This window comes from Culex pipiens, chromosome 3, assembly GCF_016801865.2.
Source record: "Culex pipiens pallens isolate TS chromosome 3, TS_CPP_V2, whole genome shotgun sequence".
In the NCBI taxonomy this organism is placed as follows: domain Eukaryota; kingdom Metazoa; phylum Arthropoda; class Insecta; order Diptera; family Culicidae; genus Culex; species Culex pipiens.
The window spans coordinates 24268469-24293032 of record NC_068939.1 but is presented as its reverse complement, the minus strand read 5'-3'; the positions used below and the strand labels follow the sequence as shown (position 1 = coordinate 24293032).

Below are 24564 nucleotides of genomic sequence, written 5' to 3'. Positions count from 1 at the left end.
GCTTGAACTCCTCTGAGAATTCCGGCCTTGATTTGCTCAAAACACCGCTATCGTTGTGACTGGCCACCTTCAGATTTACCGGAGAAATATCCAATTTTCACAAAAACAAAAATGTGTTGACAATTGACAGCTTGTAAAAGATACGTCCGGTCTCGCGCACAGGTTGCTTCGATCTCTACTCGCTTGATGCTGCCATCTTTCATGCGAACACTGTTGCTTATCGCTGTGTCACGTGTTTTTAAGCTTGAACCATTGACTGAAAATGATGTTTCATCTGCCCGATTTAAATATAAAATCTTTAACAATTTCAGCTTAGTGTTCATTTTTTTATTCATAAAGGGTCGATAACTCCACAACGGGAAACGCGGCACAAGACCCAACTATTTGAACCTACTTGAAGAACTGCTTATATTTGACAGAGAGGAAAATGCTCCAAAACTTTACCAATCCTTAAAAGAAAGAACGGAGAAACTTCAAAATATGAATGAAGTCAGATAATTTTTAATAAAAAAAATACCTAATCCACCAGAAGGTGGTTGCTGCCTTCCTCCTAAAAACCTTCCAACCATACACTACGAAAGCTTTGGCTAACGCTTACTTAGTAAAGACACTATACATCTGTGAGCTGCCATCTATGATAAATTTAATGAACCTTTTGAAAGCACTGCAGTGTTTGTGTGCGTGCACTGAGCGAAAAGTTCCGACAGCTATCCCTTTTTTGTATCAACCAAAAAAAAAAAATTCTATCATAACTTTTGAAGTACTGCACCAAACCAGATGAAATTCAAAAAAGACTTAAAGAACCTGAAGGCGAATCCAAAGACATAGATCCGGACAAAATCGGTCGAGCCAGTTCCGAGAAAAGTGAGTGAGAAAAAAAATTCTACGTCCATCCACACGCACATACATTTGCTCAGAATTTGATTCTGAGCCGATATGTATACGTAAAGGTATATCTTGGAGGCTTATTTAAAAAGTTCATTTTTTGAGTGATTTTATAGCCTTGCCTCAGTGAGGTGAGGAAGGCAAAAAACACACATTTTACCAGAACAAGGCAGATTAAAATCTGGCTCTAGGCGAGCTGATGATGAAGTACATCTAAAGAAAAAAAAACTTAGAACATTTCTCTAAAATTAATCGATAACCCCTTTATTCACATAGCTTTATTTCAAAATATACAAGTATCATACACTTCTCAGCGAGATTCTCTTAAAGCAAGTTTACTTCACGTCTTACACTATTGACTAAGTTATGATCGGTAACTCTCGGAATGATTACAACACATTTTACGTTCTAAAACTTTTGAATCAAGCTACCACTTTTTACTCTTTTCTTTCTAATACTGACTCTTTCGAAAATAATAATATTTTAATTTGAAATTTTCCAATCATCTACGACGCTACTAGATCAAATTTTCCTTGGACAAAATTTTCAGTAACGTAGAATGCTCCACCGGATCATCCTTCTTCTCTGCCTCTACTTTCTTCTCGATCTTCTCGTTCGTCGTGGCCTCTCCCGACTTCTCACCCGCATCATCCCCATTCGCCTGTCTTTGCTTCTCCCCCTCCGCCAGCAAACCCTTGGGAAACTCCGTGTTCGGCTCCCCAAACGGAAACTTCCGGCTCGTGTCGTAAAACACCAACCCATCCGAGCCGCGCCGCTCGCGAATGCGACTTTCCCCCACAACCTTCGGTGAGTTTGCCTTATCCTTGCTCACTCCCATGTCGTGCAGCTTCGTAATGTCCTCGAACATTTCCGCCGACAGCGAATCTCTACGGTGCTTCACCTCACCAAACGGATACTGTCGCGTCATATCGTACGAGAGGAACCCGTCCGACCCGCGCCGTTGCTTCCTAACTCCGATGATTTCCTCACCCTCGGACAGCTCGTTGTGATGCTGGAACCAGCTGTCAACGTCCTCGATGCTTTCCCGACGGCCCATCCGGGCCGGTCCACCCTTAACGTGTACCATTTTGCCCAGCTTGTCCGTGTCCTCTACTTCGGTGTCCAACTCCGAAGCCGATTCTGGCCAGTCACTTGCGTCGTCTTTGCTTTGTGGGAGTTCCGGTTTTTCTATCTTTACAAACTCCGAATCGAAGCACTCGTCAAGATCGGACGATCGGTTGGAGTTTTCCGAGCTGACCAGGTCGATCTTGACGTTCTCCAGCTTGTCGTCTTCTTCGGTTGCTCGATCGCGTAGCAGTTCCAGCAGCTTGGCACTGTTGGGATTCTGCGAGTTGGCGTCGTTGATTTCTTCGGTGATGTGATCTTCCAGGTACTGCTGGAATTCGCTCAGGATGTTTTCCTTGCTGTCGGCGGCGTTGTACACGTTGTCGATCACGTTGGTGATGTCGTGGTGGTGGAGGATTTGGGACGACTCCAGGAACGATCCCAGGTCGTACTTGATGATCTCTTTGATGAGAGGATTCTTGTGCGATACGGGATCGATGCGGGAATCTTGCTGCTTGAGTTCGACACCGGAGGACTTTCTACGCTTTGGGACTGGGGGCGGGGTTGAGCTCCGCACAACCTCGCTGCTTCCGATGGTGAACTTGGGCGGTGCCATTTCTTGGGTTGGAGTTGGGGTGTACTGCGAGCCATCGTTGGATTTGACGGAGATTTTCCGCACCGCAAGTCGATGCTTGGGCTTGACCAGCTCGTCCGCTGCGTTGTGGGAATGTTCCTCCGGAGTGAAACGACCCACACTGATGTGGGCTTTCTGCAGATCCTTGATGAGGAACGAGCTGGAGCTGCTGCTTTTTAGCAGTACGGGTTGAGGAGTTGTGCTTCGTGATTCCGCCTTGACCATGTTCGATGGCATCGAGATGATTCGCTTCAGCATTCTTGGAGTGTGGGCCTTTGCGTCGCCGGTTTCTTCGGTTTTCTTCGCAGTACTGACCATCGAATCGCCAAGATTACAGCGGAACTGTACTTCCGACACGCTCTTCGTCAGCTTTGGCGGCATCGGAGGTGACGGAAGCGCCTTCCGACTCGGTGATCGCTGCTTGCGAATCGGTCTCGAGAAACAAGAGTCGTCCGAATCGCTGCAACCATCCGCCGTTGCCAAATATCGACTAAAATCTCGACTTGGCTTCCGCGGAGGTGTTTCGATCGATGCTTCCGTAGTGATCAGCTGCTTGGTTGATTCCTTTTCGCACTTGTGCATCATTCCATGCATGTGGTTATCATCATCACAAATGTGGCGACTCTTGCGCTTCCTTGGAACAATCAGCGGCTCCTCAACCGGTTTCATGCCAAGATATTTATCCTCCGGGTAGTCCTCCAACATGGCCATCAGGAACTCCGCCTTCTTCCCCAGATTCGTTTCCTTCCCAACTGATTCGTCAAGGTACTTGATCAGGCTCTCCTGGGTTTCCTGGTCATCCAAATCCAACTCCTTCATCGATTTTACAGAATCCACCTTTTTAACCTTCTGCTCAACCCCCTTCCCATCCGGTTTGGTAATTTCGATCTTCGGAACATCGCTCCCAACCGTAGCCTTCACCTCGCTCTTCAGCACGTTGCTCTCAATAAACTGATCGATCTTGTCCAAATCCTCCATCCCCTTCTTCGAACTCCTCCTTCGTTCCTTCACCACCGGTTCGTTCGACAGCGAATCCGACAGATTCTCCCCGAAAAACTTATCCGACTTCCTATTCCCAACCTTTGAGGAAGCCTTTCCGGTCCCACCCTTCTCCAACTCACCCTTGGTCGGAACCTTGGAAAAGTCACTGAACGCATCGTTCTTCGCGTCAATCTCAAAACTCGACACCGACTTGCCCTGCAATCTCTCGTCCACCGTGTCTTTCGCCTTGCTGCCCGGAACATCGTACGACTGGCGCCGGCTGTCCGGCCCGAAGACGTCCTTGAAGCCATTCTTGACCTTTAGCGTTTTCGGTGGGGGTGGTGGCGGTGGCGGCGAAATTGGGGGAGAAGTGTCACGTTCCAGCGTACTTCCGCGCTTTTTGCGCGGTGGAGCCATCGGGGGACGGTCGACGACGACGCCTCCGTCGGTGGTTCCATCCGGAACGGTTAGAGTGGCGCTCTGCCAGCTGTTGAGCGTGTTGGACTTGGGACCGGTTTCCAGCCTGAAATTGAAAATTGACTGTTTATTTTTTATGCTGATAAGTTTTTAATTGATCAGTTTTTTTATCTTATTTATGGCCACGATAGTCAGAATATTTAGAGAATAATCAGGATCTTGCCAAATTCTATGAAAAATTGTGAAAGTCAATTGTCGCCAATTGCATTCAAAAATGGGGGGGAAACTCGGGAATCCAAAACATTTTTCAACTATTCACCTACTTTTTTATTGATTTCCTCCATTAAAATTTTTTGATGCTTGTTAAGCTTAAAAATCTTAGTTAATATTGGGTACATATTTATCATACATATGAGTATGATAGCTAGTTAAACAAATATTTGAATAATTAGCTTAGATTTCCTGATAAATCTGTAAAGTTTTTTTCTTTTAAAATATGTCATTGAATTAGAAATAAAAAAACCAATTCTACATTTAAAAAAAAACTTCAACCGTAGGATAGATATCAAGGCTGTTAACGATAAAATAATCGAGGCTCGATAATGATAACGATAGTTCTATGTTATCGTCGGGACGATAACGATAATCTATCGTTATCGTTATTTCGATAATTCTTTCGGCGATAATCTTATCGCCTATCATTTCAATAAAAAAAAAAACTTTATTCAACCATATTATGTCAAATTTTCAATGCTTTCACTTGGATTTTTTTTTTTTTGAAAATCTGGTTAGGCCAATAACAATGACAATAACTTTAAACAATTTTTTACCAGCCTTAGTTTCCAAAATATCTAAGTCTTGGCGAAAATTTATTTTTTTTTGCGCAAAGAAAAGTTTTGCAGTGCTGTGCATTGGAATTTCATAGAAATTTAAAATATTTTTAATACAGCCCAAACTTGCTGAATATGAATATCAATGCAGAAAAATGCATTTTAGATTGTTTTCAGTTTATATAATTTCTATTTTCATTAAAATTTTGAAGTTTTCTGAAAAAAAATTGTGTGCCCCTTGTTTTTTTTTTGGAAAGGAGGCGGCATAAACTTTAAAAAATATTTGCATCTGCCTGAGTTTCAAAATAGAATTTGTACTCAAAATTGTTCACAAAATACCGTATTTTTCGAAAGTACTAAAATTTTCATTATTTGCAATATTGGTATCAAACGAAGAGGAATTTTGTATATTTTTTACCATTTCAAGAGCTTTTTTTTAAAAAAAAATACTAAAATATTTACCAAATACCGTATTTTTTATTAAGTACTCCAACTATCATAATTTGCAATATGGGTATCAATCAAAGTGAAATTTTGTTTCCAAATTCAAATTCAAATTCGGTTTTATTGGTGAATAATCAAGATACAATAAGTTCTTTTGAAGTACAAAACAGAGTTTTGGAGTTCCTTTCAGCTGTGTGTTACATCATAATCCATTTTGGAACAGTTATTGCTTGTAAATAAAGGTGTTACCAAGAGTAAGAAAAATTTAAAAAAAACTTACTAAACTTGCTAGGAAAAGGGGATAGAAATAGAGAAAGCTTAAAACTAGATCACAGTTTTTTATCCTTTATAGATGTGCTTAATCATTAATTCCCCGAGGGCTAGAAATTGCTCCGCCTTGTTACGGCAGCTCCGAAACCGCGTCATCATCTCCCCCGCGAGAGCAAAGAACTCCGGCAGGGTAAAGAGATCTTCCCCGGTGACTTCTTGCTGGGCCGCATTGCCGCTACCGGCCGCGACCACGCTGGCAAACGATCGCCCCCAGCCAGGAGGGATCGCTGGGTTGTCCGCTGGAACCGTACGCTGGCCAGCTGCAGGAACGGCTGCACTCGTACTTCGTTGAGGAGGGTGGGACGCTGCTGCTTTCTTCTTCCTCTTTTCCTGCTCCTCGAGGTAGGACTTGCGCGCGACGCATCCGCGGTAATTACCGGTATGGTTACCGCCACAGTTCGCGCACTTTACGCGCGGCTTGGTTTGTTCTGCGTTTTCCCCCAAGTTCGCCTTTCGTGGCAGTGCGCACACCTCCGAGAGGTGTGACTCACCGCACTTCACGCAGCGGGGCTGGAGGTTGCAGTTCCGCGAGCCGTGGCCGAATTTCTGGCAACGGTGACATTGCGCTGCGTCCGACGGATTTTTGGAGTAAAACCGCCAGTTTACCCAAAAACCGTCCAACGCCTTAGTCCGCCGCAGGTCTTGGATTTTGACGGTGCCGCGGTCGAAGTACAACAGGTACAGTGTGTGTGTACCTGTGACTGTTGTCTTCCGCGAGAGGACTTTTATGTCTCGCGGCGTTATTCCGGCACCCGAAAGGTGCTCCTTGAGGACGGAGGTCGGGCGGTCTTGGTACCCCTGCAAGACAATCTTTACAGCGGTCTTCTGCGCGGGGTCAAATGTGTAGAATTTGAAGTTTTTACGCTTAAATTTCTCCACAACCAGGTCGAAGTTCTTTTGGTCAAATGTGAACACTTGCACTGACGCTTTACCTATTTTGAGGCAGTACACGAGGCCTTCCAGCTGCTCGTCAACATCGTCCGCCAACGTGTCCAAAACAAAAATTGGTGGTGGTCGTCGTTCCTTTGGAGTAATTACTTTTTTTGGCGTCGGCACTTTTTTCCGTGCACGACCATCGTCGTCGTCGTCGTCGTCGGTAGTGCTACCGTCGGTGTTGTTGTAGCTGCTTTCCTCGTCACTCAGCCTCGCGAACTTGTTACTGGATGTTGAAGCGCCATCGGTCGACGGATTGCCGGAAGTAGCTGAACGGAGCCTAATAGGGCTGCGATCCTGGACGCGGTAATTAGCGTGTAGTAACTTAGGGTCGAATCCTTTGGCGCTCACACTCCCCGGCGCGATGGCGGTCGACGCGGCGTTGGTTTGTTTACCTTTTTGCACACGGCCGGTAGACGAACTTCGCGGGTTTTTCGAGGCCGCACTCGAACTGCCACGGCCACGGCCGGCCCTTGGCATGCTGTTGGAGCAAACTCGCGGCTAATCACGGTAAATTACGGCGAAAATTTTCGAAAAAACGATGGAGCACTGAGCACTTGACTGCTGCTTGCACTCGTGCGTACACGGAGGTCGAAATTTTGTTTCCTTTTTACATTATTAGAGTTTGTTTTGTAAAATACTAAAATTATCCGTTTTAAAATACCGTATTTAAAAATAAATAATATGGGTATCAAACAAAACGAAATTTTGTATGCTTTTTCACTTTTTCTAAGCTTTTTTGTGATAATATATGAAAAAAAATACAAATACCGTATTTTTCGAACATAATAAAAATTTAAAATATTAAAAATTTATAAACTATCAATATGAGTATCAAACGACGCAAAATTTTGTATGAAGCATACACATGTTGAATGTTTGCATGAACAAGCAAAATTTCGCTTCATTTGTTGCCCATATTGCATATATTTGAAAAAAATTGAGTATTTAAAAAAAACGGTATTTTGTGATCAAGTTTTAGTACATATTTATACTTGGTAGCTTACAACATTTTCAAATATTATATTCTTAGTGAAAGCATTGAAAATTGAACTTGATAGGGTTGAATTAGGTCGATGCATATATTTTTCAAAGTTTTTGTCCCCCGGCTCCGGCCGGTGTCGAGGGTGGGGGTGGGTTTGGCAAAAAAAAATAAAAAAATATAAACATTGAAATAACAAGCCATAGTTTCAACATTTGCATGGAAAAAGTGTTTTAAAATGCATTTTACACTAGTTCAATTGTTTTGCAATCATTAGTTTTCAAAAAATGTAAGATTTGACGAAAATAAAAATTTTAGCGATTTTTTTTTGCAATAAGGCTGGTACAAATATTTTTAAAAGTTTTTGTCACCCCCCCCCCCCTCCAAAATTGGCCCGAAAAATCAGGGGGCAAAAACATTATTTTTACAATAAACTTCAAAATTTCAATGAAAATTCAAGTGCAACCAGCTGAAATCAAATTAAAATATATTCTTCTGCGTTTAAATTCATTTTTAGCATGTTTGGGTTTGTTAAAAAATCTTAAGATTTTTTGAAAATTTTCGATGCAAAATCTTTTTTTTCGATACAATTTTTGTTTTTGTCAGATCTTAGATTTTTTGAAAACTAATGATTGCAAAACAACTGAACTAGTGTAAAATGCATTTTAAAACACTTTTTTTTTCATTTAAATGTGAAGACTATGGCTTGTTATTTAAATTTTTATATTTTTTTTATTTTTTTGCCCCCCCCCCCTTGATTTTGGCCAGGGCCGAGGGACAAAAACTTTTTTAAATATTTGCATCGGCCTAATAAACATTAAAATCCATTGAAATTTTGAAGTTTTTTGGAAATTTTTTTCTCGTTCTGATTTTTCGGACAAAAACTTCAAATAAAATTTGTACTAGCCTTGTTCGAATTCAAAAAGATTTTACAAATGAATTATCGTTGATTATCGGCGATAATATTATCGCCTATAGTATTATCGATAACGATAACCCAACGATCGTTTTTCAAAAGAAGCAATTTTGCATCATAAGTTTTTCCATGCAAGTCTCCAGTACATTTTCGTCATACAAAATGGGTTCGTAAATATATGAAAATCTTTATCTTGAGATGTGATTTTCTGATCTATTTGATGGTCGGCAAAGTTGTGGATTATAGTTAGGATTTTTGTAATTTTCGATTTTTTTTTATACATTTTATAGGACTCAAAAAGACATCTTTTGAGCCATAGTGCATAATGTTGAGGTATGAAATCCAAAAAAAAATATTTTTGAGAGATATTGAAAATGCGGTTAAAAAAATTGTTATACACTACAAAATGAGGAAAATTATCTATTTGTAGCTTGATTTTAAAGTCATAAAATTATTTTTTTGAAGAAACCATTTTTTTTACAAAAGTTTGAATCGAACCAATAGTTTCCGAGATATCGTCAGTTAAAAATTTAAAATTTAATTAAATAAGGTGACACTTAAAAAACTCATTTTCATCGATTCGATTTTTTGTGAGGCTGTACCTTAGAAACTAATTTTCCAATATTCAATGTCGCAAAGAGGAAATTCTAGGAAAAATTTTGGGTTTTTGGTATTGAAAATTGTTTGGTTTAATTTAGTTGTTCAATAGCTTTGCAATACAAATTGATAATAAACGGTTTGATTTTCAGATAATCTCCACAGTTCCAGCTCGAATATCGTAAATCATCTTGACTTTCAACCTCGATGGTTTGTAAATGTTTTATTTTTTTGTAACGCAAAAGCTACGATAAAATTAAGCATTTTCTTAAAAATAATACTTACACATGTCGACTCAAATATGTTTTATTTATTCCAGATTTGTTCTTTCCCAGACCATTAGGACACATCTGAAAAAATGGAATATTGCGTCAGCTTTAAAGTTTTAAGGAACTACAAAACTTCGACTACCAAACTTCCAAAGTTATCCAAAACTCGTCCAGGGCGGAGCGAACTGTTTGCGCCGGGTTCCTTGCATAGTGTGTTTCCCATCTGAAATTGAAAAAGGAAAAATTAAAATCAATTCTACTCAAATCAATTTTGCTCAGCTGCTGATGCACCGCGGATTAGACGAATCAATTGGCTCACAGCGAAGACGCCAACCATTTAAGGAAACTTGTTTTTTTTTTCGCGTACACTCATCGCGAGCTGATCGAAAATCACTTCCAACGCAAATCGCTCGCAGCAGAGCAGAATCGGTATGGTGCCCCGCCAGTTTGAACAACAAAGTTGCGTGGGAGTTTGCTTTGAGCGAACTCACGAACTGCAGTCCAAATTCAGCAAAATAGCAATCATCCCTTGGGCGTTTTCAAACCATAGTTATTGTGAAGAACAATTAAAAGTTATAGTTTTTTTTTCATATTAAACAGTACAAAACGGGCAATAGGTTACGTCAATGTCGAGCGATGTTTTGCGGGCAGCGCCATGTGAACGATACAAATTAGCGAGTCACCACCACCCCTGGCTGATGGATTGAACGAATTGCGGGAAATTAAGTGTTAATTTGTTCCAGAAACACCATTTATTACAAAAATCTTGAACTCTGTCGATTCAGGTAAATCTAGACGAACAACATTTATCTCCATTACTATTTGAAGATCATTTTTGCACTTTTTGCAAGTTTCTCCTGGCAACGTGACAACAACAGTGGCGTACATCACATTTCAAGTCGGTGCCAGTGCTTGAACTTCAATCAATTTGATATTATACGATAATTTGCTTCACACGGTGTAGACTTTCAAAGTGACTTTAGAAACTTGCACTGGCACATCATTTCTCCACTCCTCCTCAGTCGCGTGGGGTTCATCGCGTTAAGAACGCTACTTAAAGCTGAAACGTAGAAAGCACTGACTAGCAAACACACTTTCCGGGTGATGATCACCGGACCTAGGGTGCACTTACGTAAGGCACCGCGCAGCGTTGTCTGGAGAGGAAGGAAAATCTGTAGTCACTTCCGCTAGCGATATTTGTCACGATGTCGTAAAAGTAGCGGAACACTGGAGTTCTAGAGAAGGAAAAGTTTTTGCAATCACGAATTTATTATTTGTTACTTTAAAAACTGATTTAATTTTTCCCAAGATGTTGATTAAAATGATGAATATTACTTCATATCTTCATACAACTAGCATTTATTGAAAGTTCACTGATCGGAGGAGTGTGATTCACCTGATGACAGATTCTTCCGGATGATGACTATTTTTAGGGTTGAGTCATTTTGGTGAATCAATTTTATAGAATCGGAAGCATTAATTTGCTACGAAAAAGAATAACATATTTAACAACAATAATGCAATGATTATTTTAATTATTTTACGATAATTTTAGTCATTAGTGAAGTTTTATCCTATTTAAATAAGCTGGAATTATAAGATTATTCAAATCTTATAAATACCTAAATACTTTTCAATGACAAAGTCTAGATTTTAAGTCAGCTTATTTGAATAAAATCTAATATTTCTTATCAAATTTCTATGCAATAATCGAATTTAATATGAAATATGTATTATTCGGGGTGGCCTCTCAAGTTGGGAAAAAGTTTTTGAAGAATGTGTCTACTGAATGAATCATTATGGAATCAACAAAAAAGAACAAATTTAGATCTTTATGACAAGCAAAACAAAACATATTTAAATAAAGCTAAAATTCAACAATTATGTTAAGTCCTTATAATTTGGTCACACTGCTTAAATATTCGATTCTTTCCAGCGTTACAAATATTTTCATTCAGTTACAACAAAGTCACAACCTTCGATCTCCTTCAACTTATATTCTAAAGGGAAACATATAAATAATTTGTACTTTTATAGATCGTCCGTAAAATTTGTTCATGGTCTAACAATTTCGAAAAAAAAATCTGAATATTTTAAATTGATTGAAAGTTTAGCGAGCTGATTGAGAGAAATGTACTTATTTTCACCAAACTTGTTAACCAATTTTCATCAATTTTGCTTTCAGAAAAATCAACAAAGGAGAGCTTCTTGCTACCTTTTATTTGGACTGTTAATTACTTCAAAATAGTTAAAAACACATTATGCAAGCTGAAATGCAAGGACAAAGTGCTAATAGTCCGATAATAGACATGCGATGAGCTAGGTTATATTTCCTTTTGGCTCTACGCATTTTTTTGTTTAAAACAAAGCATAAATTCTTATTGAAAATTAATTTATTTGCTCATTGAAACATTTTAAACCTCCTTAATTAAAGAAACTGAACGCATGTTTCCGAATTCTATGTAATTTTTTCAAATTTGTTTGTATTTAAAATCGAAAAATTGGTCGCAAAAATTTTTCAACTTCATCTTCGATGTAAAATTAAATTTGCAATCAAAAAGTACTCTAGCGAAATTTTGATAAAGTGCACCGTTTTCAAGTTAAACCCATTTTCAGGTGACTTTTTTGAAAATAGTCGCAGTTTTTCATTTTTTTAAATTAGAGCACATGTTTGATCACTTTTGAAAAAAATATTTTTGAAAAGCTGAGAAAATTCTCTATATTTTGCACTTTTGAACTTTGTTGATACGACCCTTAGTTGCTGAGATATTATTATTATTATTTATTTCATCTTCGGCACTCGCCGCACAGACTACACCTTATGTCCTATTTTTAATCCTAGTTTTAAATACACATTTTGACATTCCAAACACAAACACATCTGCTACATCATTAAACACTCGACAGCAAGCACTAAGGGGACTATAATAACCGTAGTTCGTACGATGGCCAGGAACTTCAAGAAACGGAGCAGGGTTGCGCAGATTACGAGCTGGGATGTGTAGGGTGATTTTATCGCGAAGAGTAGGGCAGTCAATATTGCACGACAACAAGTCGAATACATAAATTCGCTGTAGTAGAACCCGTCGTGATGCCAGCGCAGGGAGTTTAAGCCGCTCACAGTTGTCATCGTACGAGGAGAGTCCTTGAGGCCGCACCCATGGCAGGCGTCGCACAGCAAATCTGGTGAAAGCTCGCTGAATCCGCTCGATCCTTTCAGCTTGCACGGCGTAGTAAGGTGCCCATACTTGGACGGCGTACTCTAGTTGACTCCGAACTAGCGAACAATAGATTGTTTTAAGCGCGAACAGATCCACAAAGTCAGCTGCATTTCGACGAAGAAATCCGAGGGTGGCAAAAGCTTTCGCTGTTGTCAGTGCAATATGTTCGTTGAAGCACGCTTTGCTGACGATCGTCACACCCAGGTCCTTGATAGTGTTCACCCGTTCAAGTTCGTTTTGGCCCATCCTGTAGCTACTCAAGAGAGGTGTTCGTTTGCGCGTGAAGCTTATGATTTTGCATTTTTGTACGTTGACCTCCATTCCGTTGGCAGTGCACCAGCGTAACAGGCGATCGATGTCTTGCTGGAGTGCACAGCTGTCGAGAGGCGAGCTAACTGATCGGAACACTTTCAGGTCGTCTGCGTACATCAGCTTGTCCGACTCGAGGACACTGCACAGGTCGTTCACGAACAAAATGAAAAGTAAGGGTCCAATCACGCTACCTTGCGGGACTCCGGAAGGAATTGCGAGGAGATGAGAGGAAGTGCATCTTACTTTGACGAAGGCTTTGCGATCGGCAAGGTATGAATGAATCCATCGGACGATCCATTCTGGAAGGCCATAGCGTCTCAGTTTCTCCAGTAAGAGAGCATGCGGTACCTTATCGAAGGCTTTAGATAGATCCACGTAAACAGCGTCAATTTGTTGGCCTTTTTCAATGTTCGTCAAGAGTGTTGAAGTGAAGAGGAGAAGGTTGGACGTTGTTGAGCGTCGCTTAACAAACCCGTGCCAAGCAAAGGTTTAAAAACAGGAAAATTGAGGTTTTCTAAGTCCCACCCAAACAACGCACCATTTTCTAATGTCGATATCTCAGCAGCTAATGGTCCGATTTTCAATGTTTTTTTTTTTTATTCTTTGTCCTCTATCTTAACCTATACCCTAACTGGCTCAATCGGCCTTGCCATCACGGAGCCGTGTGTCTATTTATAGATCTCGAGATCTATTGTTCTTGTTCATGATGGATGATGATGATCTCCAGGGGGGTCTTCTTGGAAGAGTCTTCCTTCCTTCCTTCACGCGTTGTGGTGTGGTTGGTTGGTCATCTTCCCGTCCTGTTTGCGCTCAACCACCACTATCTGGCTCTAGCGGGGGGAGCGGCGTGCGTGTGTGTTTTGGTAATTAATTACCGGGGTTCTGGTGCTCCCAGAGGGAGCAAGGGGGTCTAGTTGCCACCGAAAAATCGGTGACGAGGTGACCGGGCGGGATTCGATTTTCAATGTTAAACCAAGACTAACATTTCAAACGGGCCAAATATTCAATATTAAGCCCTTTAGTTGCTGAGATATCGACATTAGAAAATGGTGTATTGTTTGGGTGGGACTTAGAAAACATCAATTTTCCTGTTTTTAAACCTTTGCATGGCAATATCTCAGCAACTAAGGGTCGTATCAACAAAGTTCAAAAGTGCAAAATATAGAGAATTTTCTCAGCTTTTCAAAAATATTTTTTTTCAAAAGTGGGCAAACATGTGCACTAATTTTAAAAATGAAAAACTGCGACTATTTTCAAAAAAGTCACCTAAAATGGATTTAACTTGAAAACGGTGCACTTTATCAAAATTTCACTGATTTGATTGCAAATTTTTATTTTACATCGAAAAATGAAGTTGAAAAAATTTTGCGACCAATTTTTTGAAAAAATCAGTATTGATTCAAAAATTCATAACTCGATCAAAGGTTTTTTGCCCATTCTGGAAATTTCTGAAAAGTAGGCATTTGATGTCCTCTAAAACATATCAAAAAAATTTAAAAAATAAAAATAGTGTTTTTTTGCAAATCAAGTTTTAGTGACAAAAAGTTAAATAAAAAATCACCAAAATTTCTTTTACCGTGTATAATTTTTTTATTCAGTGTAGTCCATATCCATACCTACAACTTTTCCGAAGACACCAAATCGATCAAAAAATTCCTTCAAAAGATACAGATTTTTGAATTTTCATGTATCTTTTTTGTATGGCCAGCTGCCAAATTTGTATGGAAAATAATATGGACAAACTTATGATGCAAAATGGCTTCTTTTTGCATATCGAAAACACCAAAAAAGTTTCAGTCGGATTAAAAAATACAAAAATTAAAATTTAAGAAAAAATACCGATTTCGTAGAGAATTGCTCATTGGCCAAGTGACATAAAACAAGTAAAACTTCTAACCCATAAATTTTCTAAAATTTTAAGAGTTCTTTTTTCAATGCTTTTTAAAGATCAAAAATTGGTTAAAAATGGATTTTTTGTGATTTTTAAAATCTAAGCCCGTCTAATGGCGGGGGCTCACCTTCAAATTGGACTATTAAACTTAAAAACCAAAAAATCTTGTAAATGTGGTATATTTTTTTTTCTTTTAGTGTATTTTCGAAAAGCCCGTCAAATTTCCTACAAATTTGTGATGCAAGATGCAACGGTTTTGAGATACCTCAATATTTAAATTACAAAAAAAAAACACTTCCGCCCTTCTCAAATGTCATTATCGAGTGAAACTGGCTCCACATCTGGAGTTTTTTTTTGGAAAAGGTCCAATAAACCAGATTATCAGTTGAGTAATTCTCGCTGAAAGTGGACCACTATTTACACAAGGTGCTCAAAAATCAAAAGCAATGTACTTTTCCAATAGCCCCCACCAAGTTATGAAAGAAACCATGTTTGGTTGGTTGAATTTGTCCTCACCTCGGCGCCACGAAGCTAAAACATTTTTTTAACCTTCCTACGGTATTGGGGTCCTTTTCGGCCTTTTTGAAAATTAAATTTGCCATAACTTTTGCTATATACATGCTAGAGCCTTGAAATTTTCTGACATTAAATTTGTAGTATAAATACACATTTCACAAATCAAATAAACCTCGGACGACCCCTAGGGGAGCGTCCATAAAAAAAGTTACTTTAAAGGTATTGGGGTCCTTTTCGACCCCAAACTTTAAAAAATCGGCAAAAATCCATTTTTTGACCGATTCCGGTTTTTTTGGTCACAAATGAAAGCTTAGAACGTCCCCTTTCCGAAACCGACCTGGAAAACCGGATTTGGTCACTGTGGTCACCGGGAATCGGCTACAACCGAAAAAAGGCCTTTTTGAGACCCCAACTTTGACGACCTGTATCTCCGGTAAATTTCAACCAATCAGGATGCTCCGGGTTGCATTCGACAGGTATATACCTGTACTTTGACCACAAATATTAATATCAGGGCCAGGTGACCTACCGGTTCCGGAAATCCGGAACATCCGAAAAGTTCATAATTTACTGTTTTTAACTTATATGTGATACCAATATTCTCATGATAGTTGAAATTGATCCATAAAACTTACTAAAAACACAATACACGATTGCCAGAACCACTCTGGAGTGTTAGTGGCCACTTCCGGGTAACCTGGAACCGGTTCCCGGGTACCCGATGAACGGCCAATTTGATTTTTTGTTGAAAACCCATCATGTTGCATATCAAACTTCATGAAATTGAAAGATATGTCCATCTTTGATAATGCCGTTAATCGCTGAGCCATCCTGGCCAATCTGGAACCGGTTACCGGTGGCCCCTTGGGGACACTCCCGGAATATGAGAGAAACCCTATCATCCGACATATCAAACTTCATGAAATTGAAAGATATGTCAATCTACGGTCATGCCGTTGTTTGTTGACCCATTGTGACCAATCTGGAACCGGTTACCGGTGGTCCCTTGGGGACACTCCCGGAATATGAGAAAAACCCTATCATCCGACGTATCAAATTTCATGAAATTGAAAGATATGTCAATCTACGGTCATGCCGTTGTTCGTTGACCCATTGTGACCAATCTGGAACCGGTTACCGGTGGCCCCTTGGGGACACTCCCGGAATATGAGAGAAACCCTATCATCCGACGTATCAAACATCATGAAATTGAAAGATATGTCAATCTACGGTCATGCCGTTGTTCGTTGACCCATTGTGACCAATCTGGAACCGGTTACCGGTGGCCCCTTGGGGACACTCCCGGAATATGAGAGAAACCCTATCATCCGACGTATCAAACTTCATGTAATTGAAGATATGTCAATCTACGGTCATGCCGTTGTTCGTTGACCCATTGTGACCAATCTGGAACCGGATACCGGTGGCCCCTTGGGGACACTCCCGGAATATGAGAGAAACCCTATCATCAGACATATCAAACTTCATGAAATTGAAAGATATGTCAATCTACGGTCATGCCGTTGTTCGTTGACCCATTGTGACCAATCTGGAACCGGTTACCGGTGGCCCCTTGAGGACACTCCCGTAATATGAGAGAAACCCTATCATCCGACGTATAAAACTTCATGAAATTGAAAGATATGTCATGCCGTTGTTTGTTGATCCATTGCGACCAATCTGGAACCGGTTACCGGTGGCCCGTTGGGGACACTCCCGGAATATGAGAGAAACCCTATCATCCGACATATCGGACTGAGCAAACGACCTAACCTTTAGGTTAGTCCGGGGCCAACATTTACTTCCCTTCCGACGGAAGGCGTGATCAGACAAATCTCGTCTCGAAAAACGCCACCGGGACCGTCTGGGATCGAAGCAAGGGTTCCCGGTTACCGTTGGTTGACATATCATTCAATTTCATGAAGTTTGATGCGTCGGATGATAGGGTTTCTCTCATATTCCTGGAATGTCCCCAAGGGTCCACCGGGAACCAGTTCCAAAATTCCCAGAATGGATCAGCGAATAACGGCATGACCGTAGATTGACATATTTTTCAATTTCATAAAGTTTGATATGTCGGAAGATAGGGTTTCTCTCATATTCCAGAAGTTCCCCCAAGAGGCCACCAGTAACCGGTTCCAAATTGGCCAGGATAGGTCAGCGAACATTGACATAACCGTAGATTGACATATCTTTCAATTTCATGAAGTTTGATATGTCGGATGATAGGGATTCTCTCATATTGCGGAAGTGTCCCCAAGGGGCCACCGGTAACCGGTTCCAGATTGGTCACAATGGGTCAACGAACAACGGCATGACATATCTTTCAATTTCATGAAGTTTGATACGTCGGATGATAGGGTTTCTCTCATATTCCGGGAGTGTACCCAAGGGGCCACCGGTAACCGGTTCCAGATTGGTCACAATGGGTCAACGAACAACGGCATGACCGTAGATTGACATATCTTTCAATTTCATGAAGTTTGATACGTCGGATGATAGGGTTTCTCTCATATTCCGGGAGTGTCCCCAAGGGGCCACCGGTAACCGGTTCCAGATTGGTCACAATGGGTCAACGAACAACGGCATGACCGTAGATTGACATATCTTTCAATTTCATGAAGTTTGATACGTCGGATGATAGGGTTTCTCTCATATTCCGGGAGTGTCCCCAAGGGGCCACCGGTAACCGGTTCCAGATTGGTCACAATGGGTCAACGAACAACGGCATGACCGTATATTGACATATCTTTCAATTTCATGATGTTTGATACGTCGGATGATAGGGTTTCTCTCATATTCCGGAAGTGTCCCCAAGGGGCCACCGGTAACCGGTTCCAGATTGGCCAGGATGGCTCAGCGATTAACGGCATTATCAAAGATGGACATATCTTTCAATTTCATGAAGTTTGATATGCAACATGATGGGTTTTCAACAAAAAATCAAATTGGCCGTTCATCGGGTACCCGGGAACCGGTTCCAAGTTACCCGGAAGTGGCCACTAACACTCCAGAGTGGTTCTGGCAATCGTGTATTGTGTTTTTAGTAAGTTTTATGGATCAATTTCAACTATCATGAGAGTATTGGTATCACATATACGTGAAAAACAGTAAATTATGAACTTTTGGGATGTTCCGGATTTCCGGAACCGGTAGGTCACCTGGCCCTGATATTAATATTTGTGGTCAAAGTACACGTATACACCTGTCGAATGCAACCCGGAGCATCCTGATTGGTTGAAATTTACCGGAGATACAGGTCGTCAAAGTTGGGGTCTCAAAAAGGCCTTTTTCCGGTTTTAGCCGATTCCCAGTGGCCACAGTGACCAAATCCGGTTTTCCAGGTCGGTATCGGAAAGGGGACGTTCTAAGCTTTCATTTGTGACCAAAAAAACCGGAATCGGTCAAAAACTGGATTTTTGTCGATTTTTTAAAGTTTGGGGTCGAAAAGGACCCCAATACCTTATGTGTGATTTTTTTTTAATACCAAGGGAAGGTTAAATTGGTAATTTTTTGACTTAGGCGCGTCTACAAAATTGCTAATAACTTTGCAAAAAATCAACGAACCCTTGATGTTTAGGGGTGTTTTGGAAAGGAAATGAGCAGAGCTTTCGAATGCACTTGTCAGAAAAATACCGTTCCATACATTTTTTAGCCATAAAACAACAATGTATTTTTAAAAGTCATTTTTGAAGGCCCGCGCCCCGCTCTATCGAAAAACTGACAAATCCATTCGAAAGCTGAGACGATTTCACATAAAGGACCAATAAATCTAAGGTGTATGTTCCTCCTATCTTTTTTAATCTTATTTTGATTCTGAGAGCGCAGCGCTCCGTTCGTATTTCGGGCGCCCAAAATGTTGCATTAGCTTGCCCCAATTTAGGGTTTTGTCAAACAATATAGGTGCTCACTTTTTAAATGATAGTTTATTATCCAAGGATCAAGATGCACTATCGATAATTGACCAATATTTAAGGTTTTGGGTTCTGCCAGGCAATTTAATGTCAAAAAGTTGTTTTTGTTTACTTTTTTTGTTGTTAAATGCTTATTTACAATTTGGTGGACATTTTTACAGTAAAACTAATGAATGTAGCATGTAGGAAATTTCACTACGAACATTTTTCTAGAGGAGAAAACGTAATTTCGATACTCCAACGCAAAGATATTTGAGTTTTAGTGAGAAAAAAGTGCCAATTTTATAAATTACCCAGAATTAACAAGCACTGCCTATTATTCACATGCGGCATATGTTTTGGAAGCCAAAGTATGGTTTCTTACAGTTATTTAGGTAGCTGAGTTTGGATCTGCAATCAAATTTCAGATAAACAGTGAAATTTCGAGCCACACGCAAAAGTTATTTGCGGTAATATGCTAACATTGAAGATCTGGCAACCCTGTCTCGAGATATGGCCACTTAAGTGATATTTATTTACTTTTTTATTCCGGATCTTAAAAATAGATGAAATTTTTGTACAATTCTATCATATCAGCCATTGTTGGTAATACGTGAGGAAGGCTCCAACCACATAGGTGGATTAAGTTATTTTTTTTATGATTTTGTGGAACGATTGTATACGTCAGTCATTAATTAATGACGATTTCCATAACTTTGCAAGGAATAAAAAAATCGCTCCCAACCATTTTCACTACATGCAAATAACATTTAGGCGTGGCTCAAATATCACTGTTCACTGTTTATCTGAAATTTGATTGCAAATCCAAATTCAGCGACCTAAATAACTATAAGAAACCATACTTTGGGCTCCAAAACATATGCCGCATGTAAATAAAATTTCGTGCTGGTTAATTCTGGGTAATTTATAAAATTGGCACTTTTTTCTCACTAAAACTCAAATATCTTTGCGTTGGAGTATCGAAATTACGTTTTCTCCTCTAGAAAAATGTTCGTAGTGAAATTTCCTACATGCTACATTCATTAGTTTTACTGTAAAAATGTCCACCAAATTGTAAATAAGCATTTAACAACAAAAAAAAGTAAACAAAAACAACTTTTTGACATTAAATTGCCTGGCAGAACCCAAAACCTTAAATATTGGTCAATTATCGATAGTGCATCTTGATCCTTGGATAATAAACTATCATTTAAAAAGTGAGCACCTATATTGTTTGACAAAACCCTAAATTGGGGCAAGCTAATGCAACATTTTGGGCGCCCGAAATACGAACGGAGCGCTGCGCTCTCAGAATCAAAATAAGATTAAAAAAGATAGGAGGAACATACACCTTAGATTTATTGGTCCTTTATGTGAAATCGTCTCAGCTTTCGAATGAATTTGTCAGTTTTTCGATAAAGCGGGGCGCCGGCTTTCAAAAATGACTTTTAAAAATACATTGTTGTTTTATGGCTAAAAAATGTATGGAACGGTATTTTTCTGACAAGTGCATTCGAAAGCTCTGCTCATTTCCTTTCCAAAACACCCCTAAACATCAAGGGTTCGTTGATTTTTTGCAAAGTTATTAGCAATTTTGTAGACGCGCCTAAGTCAAAAAATTACCAATTTAAAAAAATGTTTTAGCTTCGTGGCGCCGAGGTGAGGACAAATTCAACCAACCAAACATGGTTTCTTTCATAACTTGGTGGGGGCTATTGGAAAAGTACATTGCTTTTGATTTTTGAGCACCTTGTGTAAATAGTGGTCCACTTTCAGCGAGAATTACTCAGTTTTTGCTTTTTGTTTATTTCAAAAACACCCAAAAAGCAAAAACTGGAAATTTGGTTTATTGGACCTTTAAAAAAAACTCCAGATATACACACAAAAATAACTTATGTACCTAAGCGTAGAATAACATCTCTCCAAAGTTTCATTGAAATCGGAGAGGGTCGAGAAAAAAGTTCCTGAAAAAATCTTATTTTGGGCTGCAATGTTATGGGCTTTTATTTATCAAAATTTTTAGTTTTTGAAATAAATTTAGTAATTGTTAATTCAAAAACTCGAATTTGATGTTAACAATAAGAAAATATAGAGCAATTCCAGCTCAACTCAGGATTTTTTCTGGTACTTTTGTACCCGACCCTCTCCGATTTCAATGAAACTTTGTAGACATGTTATCCTAGGCCTATATAAGCCATTTTTATGTATATGGAGTCAACAATACTCGAAGATAACATTTGAGAAGGGCGTAAGATATTTAAATATTAATCTCGAAGCCGCTGCATCGTATCAAATAGTGGTCAACGACAAACTTGTAGGAAATTGGACGGGCTTTCTGAAAAAAATGCACTGAAACAAAAAACCACGCCACTTCCATGTGATTTTTTGATTTTTAAGTTTAAAAAATAATTTTTAAGGTGATGTCACGCCTTTTTTCGTTCAAATTTTTTGAGGAAATAGCCTAAAATGTTACAAAAAGACTCACGACAAATGCAGGATGGTATGTCTCTCCTAAAAAATACAAAAATCATTTACTAAAACTGTTTTTTTGAAAAGTGGTCTAAACGTCAAATTTTTTTAAAATCCGATAAAAGGAATCGATTCCCCAGACAATTTTACATGTAAGTCTCCATATTGACCATTGTCCTATGTCCAATCCTTGTGAAGATATAGCGGTTTTAAAAATAAAAATGTTGAAAAAAATGGTTTTTTGGTGGTTTTTGGCAATTTCTATATGACAGACTTGGTTTTTCAGTCTCGTATATATTTTTACCGAAAAGCTCGTCCAATTTCCCATAAGTTTGCCTTTGACAGCTTTTTGATTTATATCATTTTTATATTTACGTAATCAAATTTACTATCCTCACGCAGAAAAAAGTTTTGTAGAATCAGCCTGTACCAGGTTTGAATCAACAAAATTTTTGTTGAATATAATCAACGCCGATTTTGCGTTGAAACAAACCTTGATTTGCTCGATTCCACAAAAGTCTTTTGTTGTTTTGAAAAAGCTGCTTTGACGTTTAGCGTTGATTCAACAAAAATTATGATTTTCAAATCAACAAAACGTTTTGTTGATTCAAATATGCCTTATTTTTCTGCGTGCTGGTTTTTACCACACTGAAAAAAATATTCTATTTTCAGTTATAAGCAATGTAATTAGGCTTATATCTGTAAGCCCTTACATCCAATTGAAATGCTGTCAAATGCAAACTTAAGGGAAATTGGACGAGCTTTCCGATAAAAATATTTATGAGACTGAAAAACCAAGTCTGTCATATAGAAATTGCAAAAAACCACAAAAAATCCCGTTTTTTTACATTTTTTTTTAAAACCGCTGTATCTTCCCAAGGATTGGACATAGGACAATGGTTAATATGCAGACTTTTATGAAAAATTGTCTGGAGAATCGATTCCCACTACCAGTTTTCAAAAAATTGGATTCTAATAATTATTTTTGAAACCCAAAAAGCCTTCTAAAATTGAAAAACTAAAATTTGATAACGGAACATTTTATAAAAAGAAGTAAATTAATTTTCTTTTACAAACTCGATTTTGTTTTAAAAAATATGTTTTAACCAGTTGGTGATTGCCCTTTGAAAACTATTTGCAACGGCCTTATACCATTTTAAAACAAGTTTTCTCCCGCAAAGCTGACTAAAAATACCTTTATCCTTTTCTTTTTAGTCGTCAAAAAACGCTATAATGTTTGTTGTACAAACAAATAAAAATTATTAAATGACCCATATAATTGGTGACTGATTTTTTTTTCACCTCAGGTTCAACACAATTTGTAAAGTTCATTGAGAAAAATGCCGACTGAAAATGTTTTTAAACAGGAATTTGGAGATTATCTTTGAAAAATAGAGTTCAGAAAAATGCCTTAACTACTTGATGAAACATTAAAATTTTCTTATATTTAGGGAAGGATTTGAAAAGAAAAAACAAACCCATGAAATAAAATTAGCATTGGGCCTTATAAGACCAAATTTATCGGCACTCCCAGTATTTTTGTTTTATTTCTGAATGTTTTTCTTCAACACATACTTCACAGCTCATAATATCAACAAGACATTTTTCAACCTTAACCCATTGAGGCAAATTCCACCTTCAGCACCCGTCCAACCAGACCACCACACCCAACCTGAGGTGTCGCAGAACAAACAACAACTGTTTCTCCGTGTAAACAGTCCCTCAACGCGTGTCTCGAGGTAAGAGTCTCGCAAAACGGTCTTACCGCGCTGCCGTTCGTAAATATTTTCCGTTCAGATTCCAGTCGCAGCCAGAGGAGAGGCAATTTTATCCCCAATTTGCTCAAAAGCCGCAAACCGTTCAAGCAGGTCACACTATCCGCTTCAGTACCGGCCATCAAATCTCCGCCAGCGAATCTCGTCGGCTTGTTTTGCGTTTCAGCAGAACTTCGAGTCCGGTTCCCATAATATAATGATCATTACGAATTATTTGAAGTCGAATGATGTCATTCGCTTGGCCGCACATCACTACGACCTGTCGCGTATAGTCTTTTCCTTAACCAGCAGTGACTTCAAGAACGTGACCAGCTCTTGGTCAGCGCGCGCGCGCTCACACACGATCATTCACAGCTCATTCACTCATTCTGATCACAAACATGTCTCGCGACTAGTTAATTGATTAATTAACTGCTCAGACTAAACTATCACGATCTTCTACTAGCAGAGAGAGATGTAACTGGAACACCTGTCCGAAACTGCATGCTCAACCACGAGTCTGTAATTGTTCCCCCGCGATCGTCATGATCGTGAACGATTATCAGCAAAAAAAAAGTAATCTCGTTCTCTTCTCGAATTACACACAGTCACACCTGGAACACCACTCGATACGCACCAGTTGCAGCTGTAATGATCAAATTTCACCAAAATCACACAACCCACCACCCGAACACACACACACTCACTTAGCAGGACGGTGTGATAAGGTTATCCAGTATACAGAGACGTTTCTGAGAGTGGAAAGGAATGTGCGATCCGATCGCGACTAAGTCTCGCGGTCGACTGGAGCTGAATTTGCTAGCTTGTGAGCCGAGAACGTTGCGAGAGAGAAAGAGAGACAAAGTTGCGATCGTGACAATGGCTGAGCGAGTTGTGTATCCTGAGCTTGTGGAGGAGGTGTGATTTAGGCTTGATTTGTTGTGGTGAGGAAAATGTAGAATTTAAATATTCTGAAAATTCATTTTTTTCGTTGTCATATTTTAGGTCGATCTGGGAATGATCCAACATGGCGGCCAATATATACGGTCGTTATGAAATATTAAGAATATTCATTTTATTATTGTAATTTTACCATTCAAACCACCACTGTCATAAAGTTGCTGAACTCGAATTTGACGATAATAATTAGAAATTCAAAACACGAAAATATATTTCTTTTTTCATGTTTCGATTATCCCATGTTCATTTGAAACCTTCGGATAAC

At 39.2% G+C, this 24564-nt stretch overlaps 1 protein-coding gene across 5 annotated transcripts; it reads right to left on the bottom strand.

Moving 5' to 3' along the window:
- Positions 1-1148: 1148 nt before the first annotated feature.
- LOC120428333 (uncharacterized) lies at positions 1149-24174 on the bottom strand. 5 transcript variants are annotated; one of them, XM_039593330.2, is made up of 4 exons: positions 24047-24174; positions 9426-9506; positions 9300-9364; positions 1149-4088 (listed from the first exon to the last, which is right to left on the bottom strand). In XM_039593330.2, exons 2-4 carry the CDS (start codon positions 9504-9506, stop codon positions 1403-1405), a joined length of 2832 nt encoding a protein of 943 aa, XP_039449264.1. In that variant the 5' UTR covers positions 24047-24174; the 3' UTR covers positions 1149-1402. The 5 variants fall into 5 exon arrangements, with proteins under 5 accessions (XP_039449264.1, XP_039449263.1, XP_039449266.2 ...); XM_039593329.2 differs by having other exon boundaries at positions 23977-24118; XM_039593332.2 differs by lacking the exon at positions 24047-24174 and adding an exon at positions 23351-23497.
- Between the last annotated feature and the right edge of the window lie 390 nt (positions 24175-24564).